This window comes from Pogoniulus pusillus, chromosome 23 (genome assembly GCF_015220805.1).
Source record: "Pogoniulus pusillus isolate bPogPus1 chromosome 23, bPogPus1.pri, whole genome shotgun sequence".
NCBI lineage: Eukaryota > Metazoa > Chordata > Aves > Piciformes > Lybiidae > Pogoniulus > Pogoniulus pusillus.
The window spans coordinates 10,862,780-10,883,311 of NC_087286.1; the positions used below are offsets into that span (position 1 = coordinate 10,862,780).

At 42.9% G+C, this 20,532-nt stretch overlaps 1 protein-coding gene across 5 annotated transcripts in view; it reads right to left on the reverse strand.

Moving 5' to 3' along the window:
• The window catches only part of DIP2C (disco interacting protein 2 homolog C), a 270,126-nt gene that overhangs the window by 85,238 nt on the left and 164,356 nt on the right, over window positions 1–20,532 (reverse strand). For all 5 annotated transcript variants that reach the window (XM_064162542.1, XM_064162544.1, XM_064162546.1 and 2 more), the window contains 3 exons: window positions 19,761–19,871; window positions 4,562–4,687; window positions 3,541–3,750 (listed from right to left, as the gene is read on the reverse strand). In XM_064162542.1, coding sequence (XP_064018612.1) covers window positions 3,541–3,750; window positions 4,562–4,687; window positions 19,761–19,871 — 447 coding nt within the window. The remainder of the gene's footprint in view (window positions 1–3,540; window positions 3,751–4,561; window positions 4,688–19,760; window positions 19,872–20,532) is intronic.

Genomic DNA, 20,532 nt, shown 5'->3' on the forward strand with positions numbered 1-20,532 from the left:
CAGGGGAGCAGATCATGACTAGGCAGCTATTAGTAACACAAGCAAGTATTTACAAAGTTAGTTATAATAGTTTACTTCTTTTCAGTGGAGCATTTCCATCTGTCATCCTGGACAAGGCAAACTGAGTTGGAGTTCAAGATCTATGATAGATACATTTTCTTTAACGTGTGGAAAATGAGAAATGTGATCGCAAGCACCACACAGCAGAGATGCCTTCCCCTCAGATCTACACCCTGGAAACCAAATACTTCGTAACATGATGCCAGCTAGAGCCAAATCACATAAGAAGCTTCTTGCTCTTCTGTGGAAGGGTTTCTTTTTCAACTGCAACCTGAAATTAACTAAAAGAAACTCTTCCCAAGCTGTTTGCCAAGGCCAAAGATTGGGTGTTTAACACCCAGGCTGCCCATCTGCTATTTACATCTCGGCTAAGATGCACTCTTATCTAGCAGGATGTTAGGGTTTATCTTGCCCTGCTCCTTTACAGTATCTGCTTAGCAGATGTCTTATCACAGCAGTATCTATAGCTGTTAAGTTTCATCCATTGGATTTACAAATCCTCAGTTGGTTCACTTCTCAGAGTCAGGCTTGGATAAATGAAAGTAATACAAAAGAAAAAAAAACTGTTCTGGATGACTTCTAAAGAAAAAGAGAATTGTTATGTTACACAAAATGGACCCTTTCTTGTATACAACAGCAAACATAGACTTAGACTATGGGCACAATCTGCATGGAGCTCCTTGGTTGTATGTCAGATAACTGTAAGCATTGACTGAGGTTTAGTTAAGAATAATGATTCTCACACACTATTGCCTGAAACATAGAAATAGTGACTTCAAAGCATTTCCTCCATCCAACATACATATTTGAGCCACCACCTCTTCCCATCTTCTCCAGTATCTGTGCATGAGAAGATCACAGACAGAACAGCTGTTTCTAGCTTAGGCTCTTTTCATTTCTGCCACTGCAGTGATATAATTCACCTCACTTCATGAAAATCGGAGAGAACCAACAACACAGAGCACAGTGGTGTAGGGGTACAGTGTGTGCTCTGACAGTCCCATGGCTGAGGAGAAGGAATGAGCTGGAAGTTTGGAAGCACATAAATACCATGCATTTGAAAAGTGTCTGGGAAGTCCAAGAGCATGCCTGCAACACTACATTTTAAAAAATGTAGCCTTTGCTCTCAAACAAGATGGCTTTTCTGGGTGTCAGAGCTGTGGCTTTTTCCATGAGTTGATGTATGCAAACTACTTAAGTGAACTAAAAGCTGAACTCATCTCTTCTTTCAAATCCCTTTTCAGGACTGCATTACAGTACTGTGACTGGAAAAATCCCCTGCTGATTCTGTGACACACTGTGGAGGTCAGATCCTGGTGGATATCAGAATGGAGGGCTTTTTTATTGCTCTTGTTGTTATCATTAAAGGTCTTTCCAATTGCCTCTTAAATCTGTATTTATCAAAACTGGCACCTTTAGAGTATGGCAGCACAGCCTTACATATTCAGAGATTATTTCTCTCTTGTAGGCTCATGTCTCTGGTGCACAACTCCCTGGACCAAAGAAACACCATGTCACAGGAGCAAATGCTCTTTGTGACCAAGACCAAAGTGTCTTCGGTAGCTGAGAAACTTTGGAGAATAGGATTATTCTTCTCTCTTGCACCTCATCTCTGAAAGAGCAAGGCTGTATGTGGGAATACTTCAATCTCTTAGCATGCATTTAAATGCAAAATCCACCTCCTCATATTGAAAAGAATCAAAAGAAATGTTTAATTTCAAGTTCTCCCAGAAAGCAGCTCATCTATGAAGAAATACATCTTATAGTCACCATCTTTGCAGCTTCTCTTACATTTCCAATGCTCATAGCAGCCATGACTGATGGTAACCTTAAGATCACAGTCTCAAACTGTTAGTAGGTATGACTCATATTTTGTATCCAAATGACCTTTATAATTGCTGCCTTACAACTACTGTCCACCTAGAGATGCAATTTAAGGTATCTCATCATCAGAGCAAATTAAAAGATGTACACATCGAGGTAACTTGTCTGCTTCCATCAGAGGAGAGATCGTTCCAGTCAGTAATGGCAAGGCAAAATAAAGCAAGTCAAAGAGGCAGCATTCTCCCCTTTCACAAGACACTGCCTTTTTATTGTAGCTCTATACATGTTGTTATTTACCACAAACTCAGTGATGATAGGAGAAGACTTACTGTGCCAGATTTCAAATCACTGAAATGTCACATAAAGAAGCTATATTTAAAGACACATTAAGATTTGGTGTGTGAGTAATGCAACCTTCTAGAGTCTGGATAAATTGAATTCTCTATGCTATAATTTCCTCTAGCATTTCAAGATGAAGTCACAGAAAATAACCAAATGCAATGATTAATGTGTTCAGAAGTGTATATGTTTCTAAAGCAAGGTTCTAAGCTATTCATTTAAGAATACAATAGCAATTCTTCCCCTGACTGCAATTCAGTAATTCCACACTGTGGTGAGAGGATTACTTCTATGAAAATACAGGTATTACATCAAGCTATACTTGGAGCAAAAAAGAAGTGATGCAGACTACTGTTCCAGTACGCAAAGACAGGAACACTCAAGATGCTTTCATGTCTATCATCACATATACTTGACAAGGAACAACCAGTCACACACAACTGCATTTCATAGGTGCAGCAGAACAGCAGTAAGGTTGCTTTATCCATTCCAGTACTAATCCCAACAGATTTTCAGAGACAACCCAAAATACAGTGCCCAGCAAGAATGCACCCGAAGCTGATACTCATATGGTAAATGGCAGCTGCTGGAGAAGGAAGGGAACATAAGTCTTGTTTTCCACATGCCTAATCAAACGCTTGCTTCATATTAATGAAGACAAATGTCAATGGCACAACATTCAGGAGTAATTTATGTCTGTGAAGCTTGCTCCTTTCCACAGGATGTAAACAAGCTACTAATAATAACTGCTCCCTTCTCCACAGGTATGTCATAGTCTTTCCCAAGGATCAGAATAGCTGCATATCCCAGTCCAAGTACCCTAGATTCAATTAAGGACAGAAAAACATATTTTTAAGAGAACATATGTTTAAGAGGACCTACTGTTAACAGAATTATCAAACTCCACTCAAACTATGTAACTGAAGTGGTGCAGCAGTAGGAGAGACTTGTCTGCAAGCAATTCCTAATGCTGCATGCACTGATTTTCCTTACTGATGGATCCTGCATAGAACTTTCTAATACTAAGTAATAGAAGCCATGCAACTGCACATTTGAAGATATATGGCAGCCAACAACTAGGCTCTGTTTTTCACGACATACATTTACCCACAAACCTAAATTGCTACTTCTTTTCCCCTTCCCCATTAAATACGAACATAGTCACCTCTCCGTATAATCTCTGTAAACAGAGAAAAGGAAGTTTAAAAAAGCACAGGAAAGTCTTACAGCTGTAAGACTTCATATAGCAGCATCATCTGAACGTGAAGGACAAAATGAACGTTAAAGCAGCCACACCCATAATGTCTTCATACTAACCTATGTGTGTTTGAGCCATAACATCAGCTAGTCTGTGCGCAGCACCACTGCCTCCGCTTTGTGTTGAGGAGGAGGAAGTGGTTGATGTGGTAGAGCCATGGATCGCTTGACTGATCCAGTGTTCCATGTTTATACTCCCCTGACTTGAGGTGGGAGTTCCCTGGGAGTCACCTTGTACGGAGCCTTCATCTTCTGAACCAGAAGATGTATCTAGTAATTAAAAACAGCCTGTTAACGTGCAATGCTCTGGAGTTTTCTTAACAGAAGTAAGGTACATTCATACTACAGATCTAAAGAGAACTGCTATTAAGAAAAGCTCACAAAGGCAAGCAAACAGAATTTTTAAAGTCTGTGATACTGAAAGTCAACTGCTAACTGTGCACTGAGAGACCTTTCCACCTCCAAGCCCATGGCTTGTGGATTACGGCATAAAAATAAGGATAATAAGACGGTTGCCTTTATAACATAGTTTGAGAACCTTCTGAATATCTCTAGCCATGCTCAGCAATACAGAATAGGCAAAATACTTTCCCTAGCTTGCTCCACAGCTTGCAAAAAACACTTCTAGTTGCAGTAATGCCACCCCTCAGTGAGTGCCACCCGGATTCAATGAGTGTGAGTACGCAGGAGACGTGAGGTGTTAGTAGGTAAAAGAGCAGATACATTTTAAGAGGAATGGTACAACTAATCATAAAGACAGCATCCCATCATAACATTAGGGAGCAAACAAGAAACTTGGAAGGAACATTGAGGCTCAGAAAGTATGACAAGCTGGCCAGTTAGGTCCTCATAAGCCCCAATGGACCAGTGCAAATCTGAGCTACCACTAAGGATAAAGCAATCGTGTGAATTGCCCCAGCTGGCTTTCCAGCCATTCAGGTCACCACCTTCTCTTCAAACGTATCTCCATGGCACACTCAGTGTGCCTAAAATGCTATTCCTGCCTCTGCAGGCAAATTACTAATTCATAGCAGCACAAAGACACTCTTAACCAGTTCTCATAAAACACAGAGATGCTCACCTGGAGGTGTGTAGGCATCCATTGATGTTTGGACCACCAACGAACGTCGTTTTGAGGGCATGGGGACCGCCATTTTCCTTTCTTTATGTTTAGCAAGGGCTGCTTGGACTGCTTCTGTGTGGACATCTGGAAAGCAAGAGAGATTTGAAGCTAGCATTGAGAAGAAGCCAGGCCTTTGAAGCACAGGCATATGGGCTGGCCTGCAGCTGGCCAGGCCCACAGCGCCCCTCTGGCGTGGAAGGGCCAGCAACGCGCTGCAACGCAGAGGGACTGCAGGAGGCCTCCCCCAGCCACGGGCGGAACGTGCCCTACAAACAAACAAGCCCTTTGAGCTGCACGGTGTCCCCAGAACAGTGCTGCAGTATTTGAAAAGCAGAAACTCTGCTTCCCAAGAGCAAGTCTCTGGAGAAGCGCAGCTTTTACCTTAGCAGCCTGTTTTCAGTGCAAGTATGGTGCCGAGCCAGTGAATGAGGCTCCCAATTTACACAGACAGCACATAAATCAAACAGCAACATTTGCTTGAATGGAAGGGGGATGTAAAATGTCACAATAGAAATGGCAGCAGGTCCCCTGTACCCAAACCCTCCTCCTGCCTTATTTACTTGGCTTCACTCACAGAAAAGCAGCACCGGCCTGGTGCTTTGCAGGGGTGTACTACCACAGCTCATGCCAGCTGGCTGCAAAGCATCCAGCCAGATCCTTTGTCTATGGGCACAGCCTCAGTGAAGAGTTTCTCTGCCCTTCCCCTGTCATCTGTCTCCCAAAGTCTGCAAACAGCCATTTATTGTGTCTAAAAGACATTGGTGACATGTTTTGGTTAATTACTTTGGTTTGTGCAGGTGTTTTAATTACTACCAAAACTACACCAAGAAATAAATTTACTACCTCATCTTCTATGTGTTTGGGACAAAATGCACCTGAGAAAACTACATGCAAAACACAGGATAGCCAAAAATCACTTCTGGTTAAAGAAGCTGCCACACACCACCCATCTGGAACATAACTGGAAGCACATCAGCCAGTTACACAAAATGCAGAAGGTTGTGTGTGTTGCCTGTTTCCACTTGTCAAGTGGGAGCGTAGTGAAGTAGGTTCAATCCACAATGAATCCACTTCTGCTCTTGCTGCTGTTGAATCTGCTTGAAGACCATCCTTGTAGGCTGGTTTGGCAGCACTGAGCCTGTTTCCTGCTCCTGTGATGTGGTGGCAGCTCTGAACAGGCAACGCTCCACAAGAAAGGCAACAGAAGTGTGTAAAAATCTTTACTTCACAAGCTGTTGGTTGGATCCCATCAGAAGGAAGTTGCTTTAAGCAACTGGGAAGGATGACTAGAAGCATTAGATGAAACACTCTGCTGCTAAGTCACAAAGTCTTAGTTTTAATGAGTACTGTCTTCTGCCAGGGTTTAAGCACCGCTCAGTGGAAGACTGCAAAGAAGGGCAAGCAAGAAAAAGAATGTTATCAGCTGTTCCTGTGAGACATTTCTTGCTGTTGTTCTAAACCATGAAGAGGTTGTGCACGTCAGCAAAAGCAAAGCTGGAAAGGCAAACAGCAAAGCTGGAAAAGTGTACTCAAAAGATAAAGGAGCAGCATGGCTGATGGACCAAAACAGGGAGATCGCAATGTTAACACCAAACTAGAAAGCAACGTCTCTCCTGTCAATTCATTATTTTGAAGAGGAAGGTTTAAACTCTTAAAATTAAAACCTGATGAAAAGTTTATGTGAAACCTACCAGGCTGAAGAAAATTAACTGTGTAAGTCTTTACCCAACAGCATGCCTTCGAGATAAATTCCTGCCTGCTCACTCCACACCAATGCTGATAAGGTATACAGGACTGGACGTGCTCACTGACACTTTGTGCTTCTTATCAAAGGACAGCAATTACATATCAAGCAGGAAACAAAGAGATTTCTCTTTTAAAAAACCACAAACTCTACAGCACTTTTTGGAAAAGAAGAAATTTTGCTGATCAAGACAGGAAGAATTATTTGCATATTATTGTATTTAGGATTTTTCCCCTTTTTTAAATAATCTTAAATTGGGGGGGGGGGGGGGAGAAGGGAGATGAGCTATAACTCAAATTCTTCAGAAGTCCTTTTAAAGGAGGAGAGCTGACAGAATCATTATTAAAATGCTTTGTGACATCTGTACACTGAATCAGCGCTTTTGGATTATTTGATTTCTTTTTCTTTTGATGTAAGAGGGTAAAACTCATCACCTTAATTAAAAAACACTCTGCAGTGTTTTGATTCTCAAATGACTCCATGGGAGTCCAGGAATTAAACTGTTTTCTTAACAGAGCACATGGCTGATATGTTTATTTGTAATGTGTTACTGTGGAACAAACCGAACTACAGATTACTACACCAAAAAACTCCCATCCCAAAACCCCACAGGAACACAGCAACAATGGAAAAGATAAGAAACGTTACAAACAAGAGGGACTGACTGGGGAGAAGGAACATGCACACCTGTTCCCAGTGCAGCCTGCAAAGTCAACTCTTCTGAAGGCATTACTCACTGTACAGAGCCTAGCAAAGAAAATGAGACACATGTCTAGAAAAGGCTGAGGAAAGACAGTCCATAGATGACCCAGGGACTATCAGCAAGAGGCTATAGGCTTTTAAGGGAGAGGGGGAAAATAGCCAGCAGGAATGGTCAAGCTTGGATGGAAAATGTTTTCACAACCTCCTCTCTCCAGCATATAGCTCTTGGCTAAACAAAGTATCTCCGAGCACATCAAAACCAGCTAAGAATCAAGTAAAGCATGAGCAACAGCCTAGGTGGTTTGTATGCTGCTCTTTTTGAATTAAAGCCTATCTGGAGGTGCCCTTCAACCTATTTTGACAGTCTTGCATAGAGTTAGACTTCATAAGAACTCAACATATTCTGTCTTTGACAAGTGACTGTCATTTGGGGGTTGGCCTCAATGATCTACAGAGGTCCCTTCCAACCCCTAACACCCTGCAATCCTGTGATCTCTTCAACACCATCAGGAAGCTAACGAACACTTATTAAGCTAATAAACAGCATATGAGTTCCTCATACCTAGAGAGTAAGTTCCTGAGAAATCAGGACACGAGGGAGACAGACTGATACTGGAGAACACCACAAGGGTTACATCTATTCTGTAACCACAAGACAGAAAGAGGAAATAGGTTTCCTTCCACCAAATGGCACCATAGGATATGCACTTCCCATCAAGTCACTTTTCTCTAGCGTTTAGCTTTGCTTTTCTGATCTACAAACCAACTCTGCCAATGTATCACAAGGAATGTTAGCCAACATACAACTAATAATCTTTTTTCATTCCTCACTCTAGTGATTGGCTTCTCATCAACCTGAGCAAGAGTGTGGTAGATTTTTGCCATTATCTTAGTGAAAGATAGGTTTCAGTGTTGATTAGAGGGCATTGATGACCCTCCCACTGCTTGCTCAAAGTCTGTCTCAAACAGCTACTAAAAAAATATAGATACTTGTCACAGGAGTTCATACAACAGTCCTTAGAAGCCCCTTGTTCACTCAAGGACAGAAACTACGTTTCTGATACACAATGGGGCAAAGCATAATAAGGGAAGATGACATATCCAAGTTCCCACGGGGCAGGAAACTGCTTATTCCTCACCTGACAAAAGCACCTGAACTGTCTTCTCAGTCTACCTTGGCACACTCAAGCTAACTGAATTTACCATACTGTGTCAGAGCACTCTTAAACCAAGCATTTCCTCTTACATTTTCCTGGAATGGTTGGCATAGGAAGACTTTGTTCAGAAACACCCCACAGCAGCTCACATTAGAAAAAAAAAAACAACAACTCCCATCTCTTCTCTCCTTTACTCTTGTGTGGCAGACTACTGTGTCTCACCTACTATAAACTTCCAACAGTTTCAAACACAGACACACCTTGATGCAGTTGCACTCGAGCCTTCTAAAAAAGTCAGGGCTCTAAGTGGAAAGAAAATGCTTTCAGACAAAACGTTCTTTCATCTAGAGGTCTGTGACATTCTAAATATACCTTTACAGATCAGAGAGTGACTCCAGCTTCTGACCTTTCAAAGCACTCCTATAGGCAACAAAATCTTTATACCACTCCCATCTGTTTTCTTCACAAGAAAGCCTCAAGCATAGAGTTTCATCATCACTATCTACAGTAGCAGGAATCAATCCACAGTTCCTGATTTGCTGTTGTCCTCCACTGGTTTAGGGTGGCTAACCATAAGCTGAATCCAGTCTGTGGATCAACAACTGGGGAGTAGTAAAGCAATATGACTGTGAAGCCGATTGCTTAACTTGTGCTGTTGCACTTTTTCCAGGCAGAGGGGTTCTAAATTGTTTTTCCTGCATGATTTTAACTTGCCTCAACAGCTTCCTTTATTCAGTACTCATTGCATTAGCTCCACAGGCATGGCAAACACTCAACACACTACAAGCAAAGCAATACCTTCTCAGAGGTCAGGGAACTCGGTGTTAGTATGCGGAGATCAGGAAATGGGGAGCTCCTCTTGTGGCAAAGCATCAGCTACATTAAAATCTTCCATATTATAAAACCAATTCTCAGCACACAAGAGAAAAATAGCATTTCTTTTGTAGTTAAATCAGGTCATGCACTTATGTGTCAAGCAGTTCTCTTGCAATTCATATCAGTCAGACAAGTTTATTTTTAAGTCAAGAAATTAGGCTTGTTGCAGAAGTCATGCACTGATAAAATCAAGACAGCAGAAGCCTGCCTCTACCTGTATTTCAGAAAAAATATATTTCTGTTGTTTTTGCTTGAGTCTTCAGTGTCCCAGTAATTATAAAGCCTTGATGCCCAGCCCTCAGCACTTTAAGATACACAAACATGGAAAAAACAGGCTGTTGCCTATTTTTTGCTGTACAGATGTAGAATTATCTTACAGTCCCTATCACCTTCTGCTGCCTGGTTTTCCAGTTCTCAAGCTCTTCAGTGGACTTATCCCTGAAACAGTAAAACTCCTGGGAGACATATCCAGATGTGATTCAAAATAACCTCTTTCATCTGTTTGTTCATTTTGTTTCATGTAGTTCCCCTCCCCTGAGCTTTTTTTGTCTTTTTTTCTAGCCTTTGGAAACATTCTTCCTTCCTTCAGCAGCCACTTTTTGGTAACATGATAATAAAACTGCTCCCAAGGACTCTGAAATGCTTTAGCATCCTTGCTTTTTGTGGGGTGGCCCACAAACATAATTGACTTGCTTGCAGAATAGTAGATTGAGCTCAAGAAGGTTGATATTCTGCACTAATGAGTTTAGAATGTCAAAGGATTTTAAAGAGGAGGTTATTTATGTATACATAATACATATTTATATCTTATTTATACTGCAGTAGAAGATCAACCCTGAAGACAAACATTTAACAAATAAGTAAAACCACAAATAAAAGGCAGGTAAGAGAGCATCTGGGGTGGTGTCAAGGCTAATAGCTGAGTGAACAGGCAGAGAGAGGCAACAGGAGCAAGTGCAGTTAGTGCTGCATCAACATACAAGGGAAGAGCCCCAGCAGCTTCTGAGTTATTACAAAGAGGAAACTGACACAATGGGAGGAGAGCTGCCCCAAGCCCTCTAGAACTATCAAAGGTGAATTTGGGCTGAAAATTCCAGCTAAGGCAATACTAAGTATAGCAATAGTATGGGCTGCAGCTACACAGAGCAAAGACTAGCAATTGCTGCCTTACAGGAAACTAGTAGCTGAAAGCATGAAAGTCTCTTATGAGTTTAATCAGACCTTTGTTGTAGCTACCATGGAAACAAAGGATACACTGAGAATTCATTTCCTAATGCGCGGCCTGTAAATACTCTGAGCAGAGATAATTTGGTAACTGCATCGATAGGAAATGCAATCAGGACGTACTAAACAGGCTGAGACACAGTAAATGTGGTGTCAGCAGAACAGATTAGAGATAGGGTTTGTCTTTTGATTGTCCTAGGCTGACAGCACTGACTTCTTTTGGGGCAAATACAGGGCAAGTGATTTATATAATGCTATGTTCATCTAACACAGATCAGCTTCTGGCAAATCACTTTGCCCCAGGAACATGGAAGTAAAGGATTCCCTGTAACAGCGGATCTGTGTAGCAGGTGACACCATGATGTGGCAGCTGTCTCAGTACTTGCCCAGTCTCTCTGGGTATCAAGACAGGAAAACACACAGCCGGGGCAGTGTGACACCTAACTGCTCTGCAGCTGCATTTCTGGACTATGGCACTAGCGACACACACAACAAACACTCCCCTGAATGCCAGCACACCTGCTCCAAAGCCACACTCCTTCGTACAAGGGCTGCAGAGGCTGCTAACAAATAAACATTTCACACCACAACCCAAGTGTAAGGTTCAGTCTTTGAGATGTTTAAAACACATATGCTATGTCTCTGGTTTTACTGGAAACTAGGGATGCATGGCTATGCAGAGGAGAGTTCTACTGCTTCATGAATTTGGGGCCAAATTTTGCTAACCTGCAAGGCGCTGACAATGAAAAGTCAGCTGTTGAGAGAATATCAGTGTGCTCCTGGCTTTCCTAGGGTGCTGCAGCCAACAAACTCGAGTGGTGCAGAAAACCAGTCCGTGCACTCTGCCAAGGGCTGTGCTGTGCCATTGCTCAGCTTCTGATGAGTACCTCCTGGGCAGCTTCTTCCTTTGTGCACCAAGAGGTGACAGAAGATAACAGCCTATATCCTTCTGTGCCCAGAAAGCTTAGTGCAAAGGAAGAACAGCATGGATGCATCTCTTCCTTTGGATAGCAGCAGCAATAATGCATAATTCTGTGCTGAAGAAAGGTAGAAAAAGAGAACACAAATGCAGAAGAGTGAACTCCTTATTGTTCCACTGCTAGTTTTGCTGTAAGGCATAGTTCTGGCCTTACTTTGAATGCTTGGGGTACTACAAAAAAGCTGATTTTAAATGGTTTTCCCTTATAGTAATTATACTCATAAGTGAAATAAAAAAGCAACATGCAGGTCTCTGACTAATAATCTCCACCTCTCCTTTTATTTATTATGTCATCTGTAACGTAATCTTGAAGCCAGCTTCACACAGTGACTTTATCTCAGGCCCCTTTATTATGTGATCTGAAGTTTACTTTCTGTTTGTTTCTCTCTGGGGATCCTTGACCAATTTTCCTCAAGAGTTCTGCAATTATCCTTACAAACCTTTCTGCTGGGTCAAAAGCAAGGATGTGGTCATGTAAATTATATCTTTGCATACGTTTTGCTTCAACATCTTTCTCCTCTGATTGAATTGCAGCTTGAAATTGACTTGGAAAGTAAAATAAATCAAATAGAAAATCAATTAACTGGTAAGTGTAGCTACAGCCGCATTAACTAATTCAGCTTAACTCTTCCAATGAGCCTGAAGATGAGCTAATACCTATATGCAGTCTCCTCTTGCTACATAGCATATTCAACACACTCTTCTTTCTCCTTATTCTTTGGAGGATTGTTAAATGATAAGGATTCAATTAAAATGATTCCTCAAGTCTTCCCATTCCACCCTTCCCTCCATTGCATACCACAACTCTTACATTGAGTAACTCTTTTTTGTCAGTTCTGGCAAGATTGCAGAATGAGATCTTGAATAACCTTTCAATGCTCCAGAGCAAAGCAGCTCAGCTGCCTCAGGTTGGGTGCCAGCTCCTCCAGGATTTAGGTCTACAGGGGATGTTCTTTCATTGCTAGCTCTTATTCCAAATGCTCCTCAAGTCTAGGCTAGGATGACTTGCTTTGAAGCTCACTGATTTCATAGTCAGTACAAACTGTTTAGTCTTTTCCCTACTGAAACCGCAGTGTGGGAAAGGCGACTCAAGCATCTGAACTAGGAGAGTCATTGTCAGGACATGTTTGCTTTGGCAGCATTTCCAAATCTCTCCTATATTGAGATATCTTTTAAAAGAAAAACTGCATGCTCTTGGAAAAGGAGCTCTACAGTGGTGGAATCTCTGGGGCAAGGGCTGGCAGCCCTCCAAGAATGGTGCATCAGGCTGATATTTTTCTTTTTCATCTTTGGAAGCTAAACATCAGCACCAGGAATGAGAGAACAGAGGTACTCCCTGACAGGAATCCAGGGTGTCACAACCACCTTACCAGCAGTAGCCTTCCTCCATGCTACCAGCTGAGAGATGCTGACTCCACGTGTGGGATTTCTCAAAACATTCCATTTATCAGCTCTCAGCTCTACCTTCATCCACCACTGTGCCTTTTAAAATCAGTCCATATAATTCCTGTAGCACATCTGCTCTCATTTGCTGCTCTTCCCTGTGGGAACCCTTGCAGAGAGAAAATTAGGAGAGCAGAAGCACAGCCAGAGCTCAACCTAGCTACAGCATTAAGAATAATAGGAAATCTTCCTATAAATTCATTAACAACAAAATGAGGACTGGGGAAAATCTCCATCCCTCATTGAATGCAGAGGAAAACACAGTGACTAAGGATGAGGAGAAGGCTGAAGTGCTCAATGCCTACTTTGCCTCAGTCTTCAGCACTGGATCCAGAAGCTCCCTGGACACCAGCCTCAGGAACTAGGAGTCAGAGAAGTGAATCAGAATGAGGTCATTACAATAAATGAGGCTGTGGTTAGGGATCTGCTATGTCACTTAAACCCATACAAGGCTATGGGGCCGGATGGGCTGCACCCAAAGGTGCTAAAGGAGCTGGCAGATGTGCTCGCCAAGCTGCTCTCCGTGATTTACCTGCAGTCCTGGCTAACTGGGGAGGTGCCAATGGACTGGAGAGTAGCAAATGTGACATCTATCTACAAGAAAGGAAGAAAAGAGAATCTGGGAAACTATAGACCTGTTGGCCTGACTTTGGTGCCAGGGATGGCCACGGAGCAGGGCACCTCAAGCACCATTACACACCAGACAGGGAACAATCAGGGGTGCAGACTATGGTTATACATCAGCTCAGTGCTCTTCCAAAAGAGCAGCCCGTATGATATGAAGCTATTTCAAGTAATGGTGGCAGAAGCTTCAGACAAGGGATTTCAGTGCCAGCAGGAGCAGAACATAGGCAGTGCTACTGGGAGCAAATGTGCCCCATGACCACATGCAAGACATGCAGGGCCAACATCCTCCACAACTCTCAGTACTCATCTGGGCAACCTGATTTAGTTAGAGGTCCTTGTTCATTGTAGGCTGCTGGACCAGATGGTCCTTAGACATCACTTTCAACCCAAATCATTCCACGATTCTATGATAAGACTGTGAAGACTAAGCCATTTAGGCTATCTACTGGTTTTTTCCACCATGTAACTCCTGTCACCTTATCTAAATGAACCATACCAAATCCATGGATCTGCAGCTTCCAAAAGTACCAGAGAAACTGTTTCTGAACTGCCCTAAGGAAACAAAGATGTATAACCAACTATAGGTCCATCTACATAAGCATTATTAACTGCATACTCCAGACTGTGTCTGATTTTGCAGTCACATCACTTGAACTGGATCAAGCCTGATGCATGCAGAACAGAACTGAAGTGCAAGTCAGTCTAAGTGTGACTGGGTTTTCTTGCATGAAAAGCCAAAGTCACTGATCTGGCCTACACCAACATCTGGCTTCAGTATCATCTTGAGATCCCAGGTAATGTTATAGGACAGGGCACCAGTTACAGAATGGCAGCTGCTGAAAGGAAAACGCTCCTGTGATTTGCATGTGCCAAACTTTTCCAAACACTGTTTCTCAGGGAGTAAATGCTAACAGAATTTTAGTATTCAGTAGTAAACAAATAAAAATGGGGTTTAATTCATGTCAGCTAATCTAGCTGCCACAACTGTATAAAGCAAATGATACACCTTATCCCTACACCAATTCAGTTACTACACTTACGGCATTATCTGTTTCTTTGAACATCTGAAAGAAGGACCAAGAGAGCTGATACTTTGAAACATGATAATTTCAGGATCCTTTCCTGTAGAAAAGAATCATAGGATCATAGAATGGTTTAGGTTGGAAGGGACCTCAAAAATCTAGTTCCAACCTGCCACCATAGGCAGGGACACCTCCTACTAGAACAGGTCACTCAAGGCCTCATCCACCCTGGCCTTGAACACCTCCAAGCAGGGAGCACCCACAACTCCCTGGGCAACCTGTGTCAGTGTCTCACCACCTTCACTGTAAAGAACTTCCTCCTAACATCCAGTGTAAATCTCCCCTCTGCCAGCTTAAACCCATTACTCCTCATCCTGTCATTACAAGACTTTACAAATAGTTCCTCCCCAGCCCTCCTGTAGCCCCCTTCAGATACTGGAAGGCCACTGTCATGGTCCAGGCCAAAAATGGGCTTATCCATGTCCTGGCTTACCCAGGCACGTTTTTCAGCTCTCCCTCCTCCTGTTTTGAGGAGAAGCAACCATGGGAAAGAAGACAAAAGAACTTATTTCCCTTCTTGAAGATGGGCGTTATGTTTGCCCTTTTCAGTCAGCAGGAACTTCACCAGTCTGTCATCTTGGACATTGTGGCTGGAATCCTTGCTGTTGAAGACTGAGGCAAAGCAGTCATTGAGCACCTCGGTTTTATCCATATCCTTTGTCATCAGTTCTCCATTTCCCTTCCAGAAAGGTCTCACATTCTCCCTAGCCCTCCTTTTCTCATTAATATACCTGAGGAAATTCTTCTTGTTCCCCTTACTGTGCCTAGCCAGATTCAGTTCTAGCTGTGCTTTAGCTTTCCTAACCTGAGTTCTGGTTGCACAATTTCTTTGCACTCATTCCAGGTAACCTGTCCTTGCTTCCACTCTCTGTAGGCTTTCTTCTTGCATCTAAGTGTGTCCAGAAACTCTCTATTCATCCATGGCGTTCTTACCTGCCTTCCTCCTTTTTGGGATGCACTGCTCCTGGGCCTGGAGGAGGTGATCCTTGAACACTGGCCACCTCTCCTGAGCCCCTCCTCCTTCCAGGATTCTTTCCCATGGCACCTTGCCAAGGAGGTCCCTAAAGAGGTTGAAGTCTACTCTTCTGAAGTCCAGAGCAGTGAGTTTGCTATGTACCCTCCTTAATGCCTTGAGGATCTTAAACTCTACCATTTCATGGTCACTGTAGCCAAGGCTACCCTTCAGCTTCACTTCAATTATCATCCCCCCCTTGTTGGTGAGGACTAGGTCCAGCATAGCATCTTTTCTTGTGGGTTCCTCTACCACTTGGAGGAGGAAGTTATCATCAAAGCACTCCAAGAACCTCTTAGATTGCAGGTGCAGCCAGGAAATTTTAAATCTCTTCAGAATTAGACTAAATTCCCATTGCAGACTGAATTTAAAAATCATATTATCTTAAACCACAGAATGTACCAGGAATATATACGGAAGGAAAAAAAAACCTTCCACAAACTCCAAGTCCATTTTATTTTGAGTGAAAAAAATCATGGGAACCAGATTTTCAGCATTATGGTGCTGAAGAATTGTTACAACATTAATGAAATAATAATAATAATAATAAAGACTGAAGTGTGAAAATAGGCAGGGATTTAAAATGTCACAGTCTGACATTTCCCATAATAGAAAAGTATGAGGTGAAGGTGATATTAATGGCAGCAATGATTTTCAGTCTCAAAAGAGAGTTTGTTAAACAATCTTGGCTGACATCTGAATCCATGCAAAAAGCAAAGGCACGGAGAGAGAGTTGGATAACTTTCAGGATGTTAGACTTCCAGTTAGGAAAACCATAGCAAGAAGAGACGGGAAAGGACTTTGATCAGAGAGGATTTGTTTGCAGATGTTAATTGAAATAAATTGTGCAAAAAAATTAAGGAGGGAAAATATTTTCCTAGAAGTGAAGTACATCTTAGTTAAAGACTCCACATCCATTTCATCTTGGGCCTGTTTCAGGAGGATGTGCCAAATACAATAAGCAGCACCAAAAGTGGGTAAGAGCTAGGATCCAATAACAGCATGATCGAAGCAGAGATACTGCTTAAGTATTAAGCAGCACAAAAGAAGCAGCAAAACAAAGGCTTCTACCTGAAGCCAACCTCAATCTAAAGACAAGATAACCAGAAAGAGACATGACTGGCAAGTTACAAAGTTGTAAGACCAGAAAGAGGCTCCTTATCCCGCAGGGGCAATGTACAGAAGGGAAGAACACCATTCAGGACAGGAACACTGCGCTTGGTCTTCGCAAAGCTCCTCTTCAACTAAGTTTGAAGACCATTTGATAAATCTTCAAAATTTAGGATGAAGTTTAGATTTTGCTTCACTGACATTTGCTATTTGCTTCTAAGTGAAGATTTAGTCAGCAGCTGTTCAAGCCAACTTGCTGTCACTTGCTGAGGAGAGTCAAGGGAGGAATTCAAAGCCCTGCCAGAAGCCCCCAAAATACTGTCAGCTTTCCAGTTTTAACGCCAAGGACGTTTTCAGAGCAGCATAGTCCTGACTCTCACAGCATGAGACTCTTGCACTAATGTTTCTTGGCAGCATGGGTTAATGCTGGACTCAATGATCTTAAAGGCCCTCTCCAGCCTAGAGGATTCTGTGATTCCAATGCTTGTCCCCATTCCAAAGGCAAGGCCTTAAGAACCATTTCAGTAAACAAATACCTTCATCTTACAGCAGCAGGTAGTGACTGATGTGCAGGAGGTAGCAACCCAAGCTCAGAGCACTCCTGGGGTACTGGGAGAGGCACACAGAGAAGATGCACATGGTGTCTGCTTCCAGCCATCCCCCAGCTAGCTCAACGTGTCAGTTTAAAAACAGCAAGCATAGCTCCAGCAGATGACACAGTCACACGCATGGTGATAGCAGAACAGCTCATCAGAGCCACAGACTGGAGCTCTTAGGACCACGGGTTTGCTAGACAATTCCAGGAAGAATATTCACCCATTTAAAAGCACTGGGTAGAAATCAGATATTTCCAGGGTAACATGGGAAAAGCTTCTAGGAGTTGAAATATCAAGAAATTACTACACATCTCACACAACCATTATTCAAAGGCAGGGTGACAGCACCCACAGCGTGAACCCAAGGGGAGTTTTTCACATTCATCAGAATGGTCTGGACGTAGAAGGACTTGCTCTGCCAACACTTATCACTTCCCTTTTCCTCTCAGTGGGACTGGCAAGCTCTTTGACTAACGGAATGAACCACAGATACGTTACAAAAGGTCTAACACAGAGCTCTGTATAATTTTCCAGCTGTGTCAGCACAGTGTGTCTGACTGCATCCTGCAAGATGTATTTCTCAAGCACAGCCCAAGACTTCCACAGTTGGCTCCTCCATGTCCTCCACAACCATCAGTCTCTAGCTCCTGACTCTCAGCTTGCAGGGATCTTTCGGCCACAATGGTTGATGGCTCCTTTACTCTGCAGATGCAAGAGAGGTAGCAGCAGAACTCCAGTTCATGGCCTCTGACTGTCATCTGAGGAGGAGGCTTATAATGCAGCTGTTCTTGTAGCAGTTGAAGCAAGAGCTGAGCACACCTACTTTTCACCCAGTTAAGGTGTAGCACATGTAGTTCACACCTTCAACAGTAAAAGTAAAGAGACTGCAGGGTTCACTTTCCCTTCAGTTACTAAGTAATAACTTCCTTTGCTGTTAGATCTAGAGCAGCATCATGAAGAAACTGAGGTCTCATTTATTCAGAAATGAGATTTTAACCTCTTGTTCAGCTCTGAAATTAATTTTATCTTCCCTTAATCAGTACATCTGTTTAGGGCATAATGATGTTCCCAGCTTGCTGTATTTCAAATTAAATGTGTTTCCTACTGACCAGACTTGAATCAGCACAATAAAATCCAGCTGTGACACAGAACCACAGACCGATGGTTCTGTCCAGTCCAAGTCCCTGCTCAGAGCAGGTCACCTACAACAGATATCTTGGGGTCATGTCCAGTGGGGTTTTGAACAGTTCCAAGAATGAAGACAGAATAACCTCTCTAAGCAAGCCATATCAGTGCTTGCTAGTGCCTAACCACTTTTAGAGTGAAAATGTTTTTTCTTATCTTTAAATAGAAATTTTTGGTTTGTGCCTGCTGCCTCTTCTCTTGCTGCACCAAGTCTGGCTCCATCACCTTTGCTTCCCCCATTAGGTACTTAAAGAAAATATGCAGATCCCTGTAAACAGCAGTACCATGGTGCATGAACCACCACTCCCAGATTCCCATCATCTGCAGATCTGTGAAGGGTGACCTCTCTCTTACCAGCAAGGTGACTCCTGAAGCTGTTAAGCTGTAGTGGAGCAGTATTTACTCTTAGAGTACACCACTAGAGTCTACCGTCCAGCTGGACTCCATGCTGCTCATCAGCACTGTCCAAGCTCAACACTTCAGCCAATTATAATCCACTGCCCACTTATTTCGTACATATTTCAACAGTCTTCAATGAGGATGTTATGAGAAACACTGTCAAAAGTCTTACTAAAGTCAAGGCATACAACATCTACTGCTCTTCCCTCCACCTGCAAAGCAATCACCTCACTGCAGAAGGCTTTTGGGTTGGTGAAATATGGAGTGATGAATCTAATTAAGGAACTCTGTAACTCCATGATGACTATCTGATCAATCACTTCATATATGCCAGAACTCTTTCCAGGATTATTTGATACACCACCTTCTCAGAGACCAAAGTGAGGCTGACTGGCCTCTAGATTCCAACTTCTTGCCATTGGTGCAGACAGGAATGAATCTTGCTTTCTTCCCGTCCTCAGGAACTCCCTCTGACTGCCACAACCTTTTGAAGAACTGAGTCACCTCACAGTGATGTTGGCCAGTGATGCATCCCATCACGTCCCACAGATCTGTCCATGTTCAGTTGTTGCTCTCCTGATCCTCCTTCACAGAAGGTAAGTTTTCATCATTCAAGACTTTTCCACATGTCTTAGGGGCCTTGGATTCCTGAATACAAGTCTCACCAGTAGAGACCAAGGCAAAGATGACACGAAAGATCTTGGCCTCTTCCATGCCCTTTGTCACTTGTTCCTGTGCCCTGTCCAGCAATGAGTCCATATCTTCCCTAGTCTTCCTCTGGCTGCTGATGTGCTTGCAGAAGCCCTTCTTCTAGCCCTTCACATTAATGGCCAGAGGCAATTGCAGAAGTACTTTAGCTTTGTACCTCCACCTGTGTGTGCTGGGTCAGTCTCTCTAATCATACAACAGCCATTTCCATACACAGTTCTACATGAGTTTACAACAAAAATCTTGTTTGAAGAGAACAGAAGCAGCCATTTCAAGTTTCCATGGTAATTCTGTGGTCTCTAGCTCTACTCACCCGACCTGTAGCGCTCATCCCGTGACCCTGAGGACCTGCGACGATGGTATCGGGAGGAAGAGGACGGAGTGACAGGTGTTCGGCGCTCTTGCGGCAGTGCCTGGTCCACCCCTGCAGCGACAAAACGAAACAACAGGCTCATTCGGATCGAACTCCACAAGTTACCAATGAAGAGGAACTCAGACCACACTACGCACAGAAAGCCAATGCTCAGCACCCAAACCATATCCTGTCACTGGTTACACAGCATTTGCCTTTGGTCAGCTTTTCTGCTGGTTCTCTCTAAGACAGCATTTGTTCAGGGACCACAGACTACACAAATGGGGCAGACAGACAGTAAGCTTAGTGGTGTTTTTTTTGCCCCAAACAGGTGACCTTTCATAAAGCAGCATTCAGGAACTATTTTAACTTGCTAATAGAAGACAGACACCATCGCAATGGACCTTGACGCTTCCCTACAGACTGGTTAAAAACAGCTCCCAGGCAGAATTGATTATTACCTAAAACCTCCTGTGGCTGGATGATGTTCACTGGTGACAATGCAATACTGACTTATGGAAAGGAAGTATCCTGTGGGAAGGGAACTAGTGAACATCTACAGGCATTTTCAACCACCAAGGGCCAGAAAGTGAACAGCAACTGCTCCAAACCAGGCTGAAAATAATAATCTTTTCCAGCAAAACAATAAAAATAACTCAGCCTTACAACAGATACCTGTGGCATCTAAGCATGCCAGGCCTAACCACCCAGTATTTAAGATTCCAACCCTGTA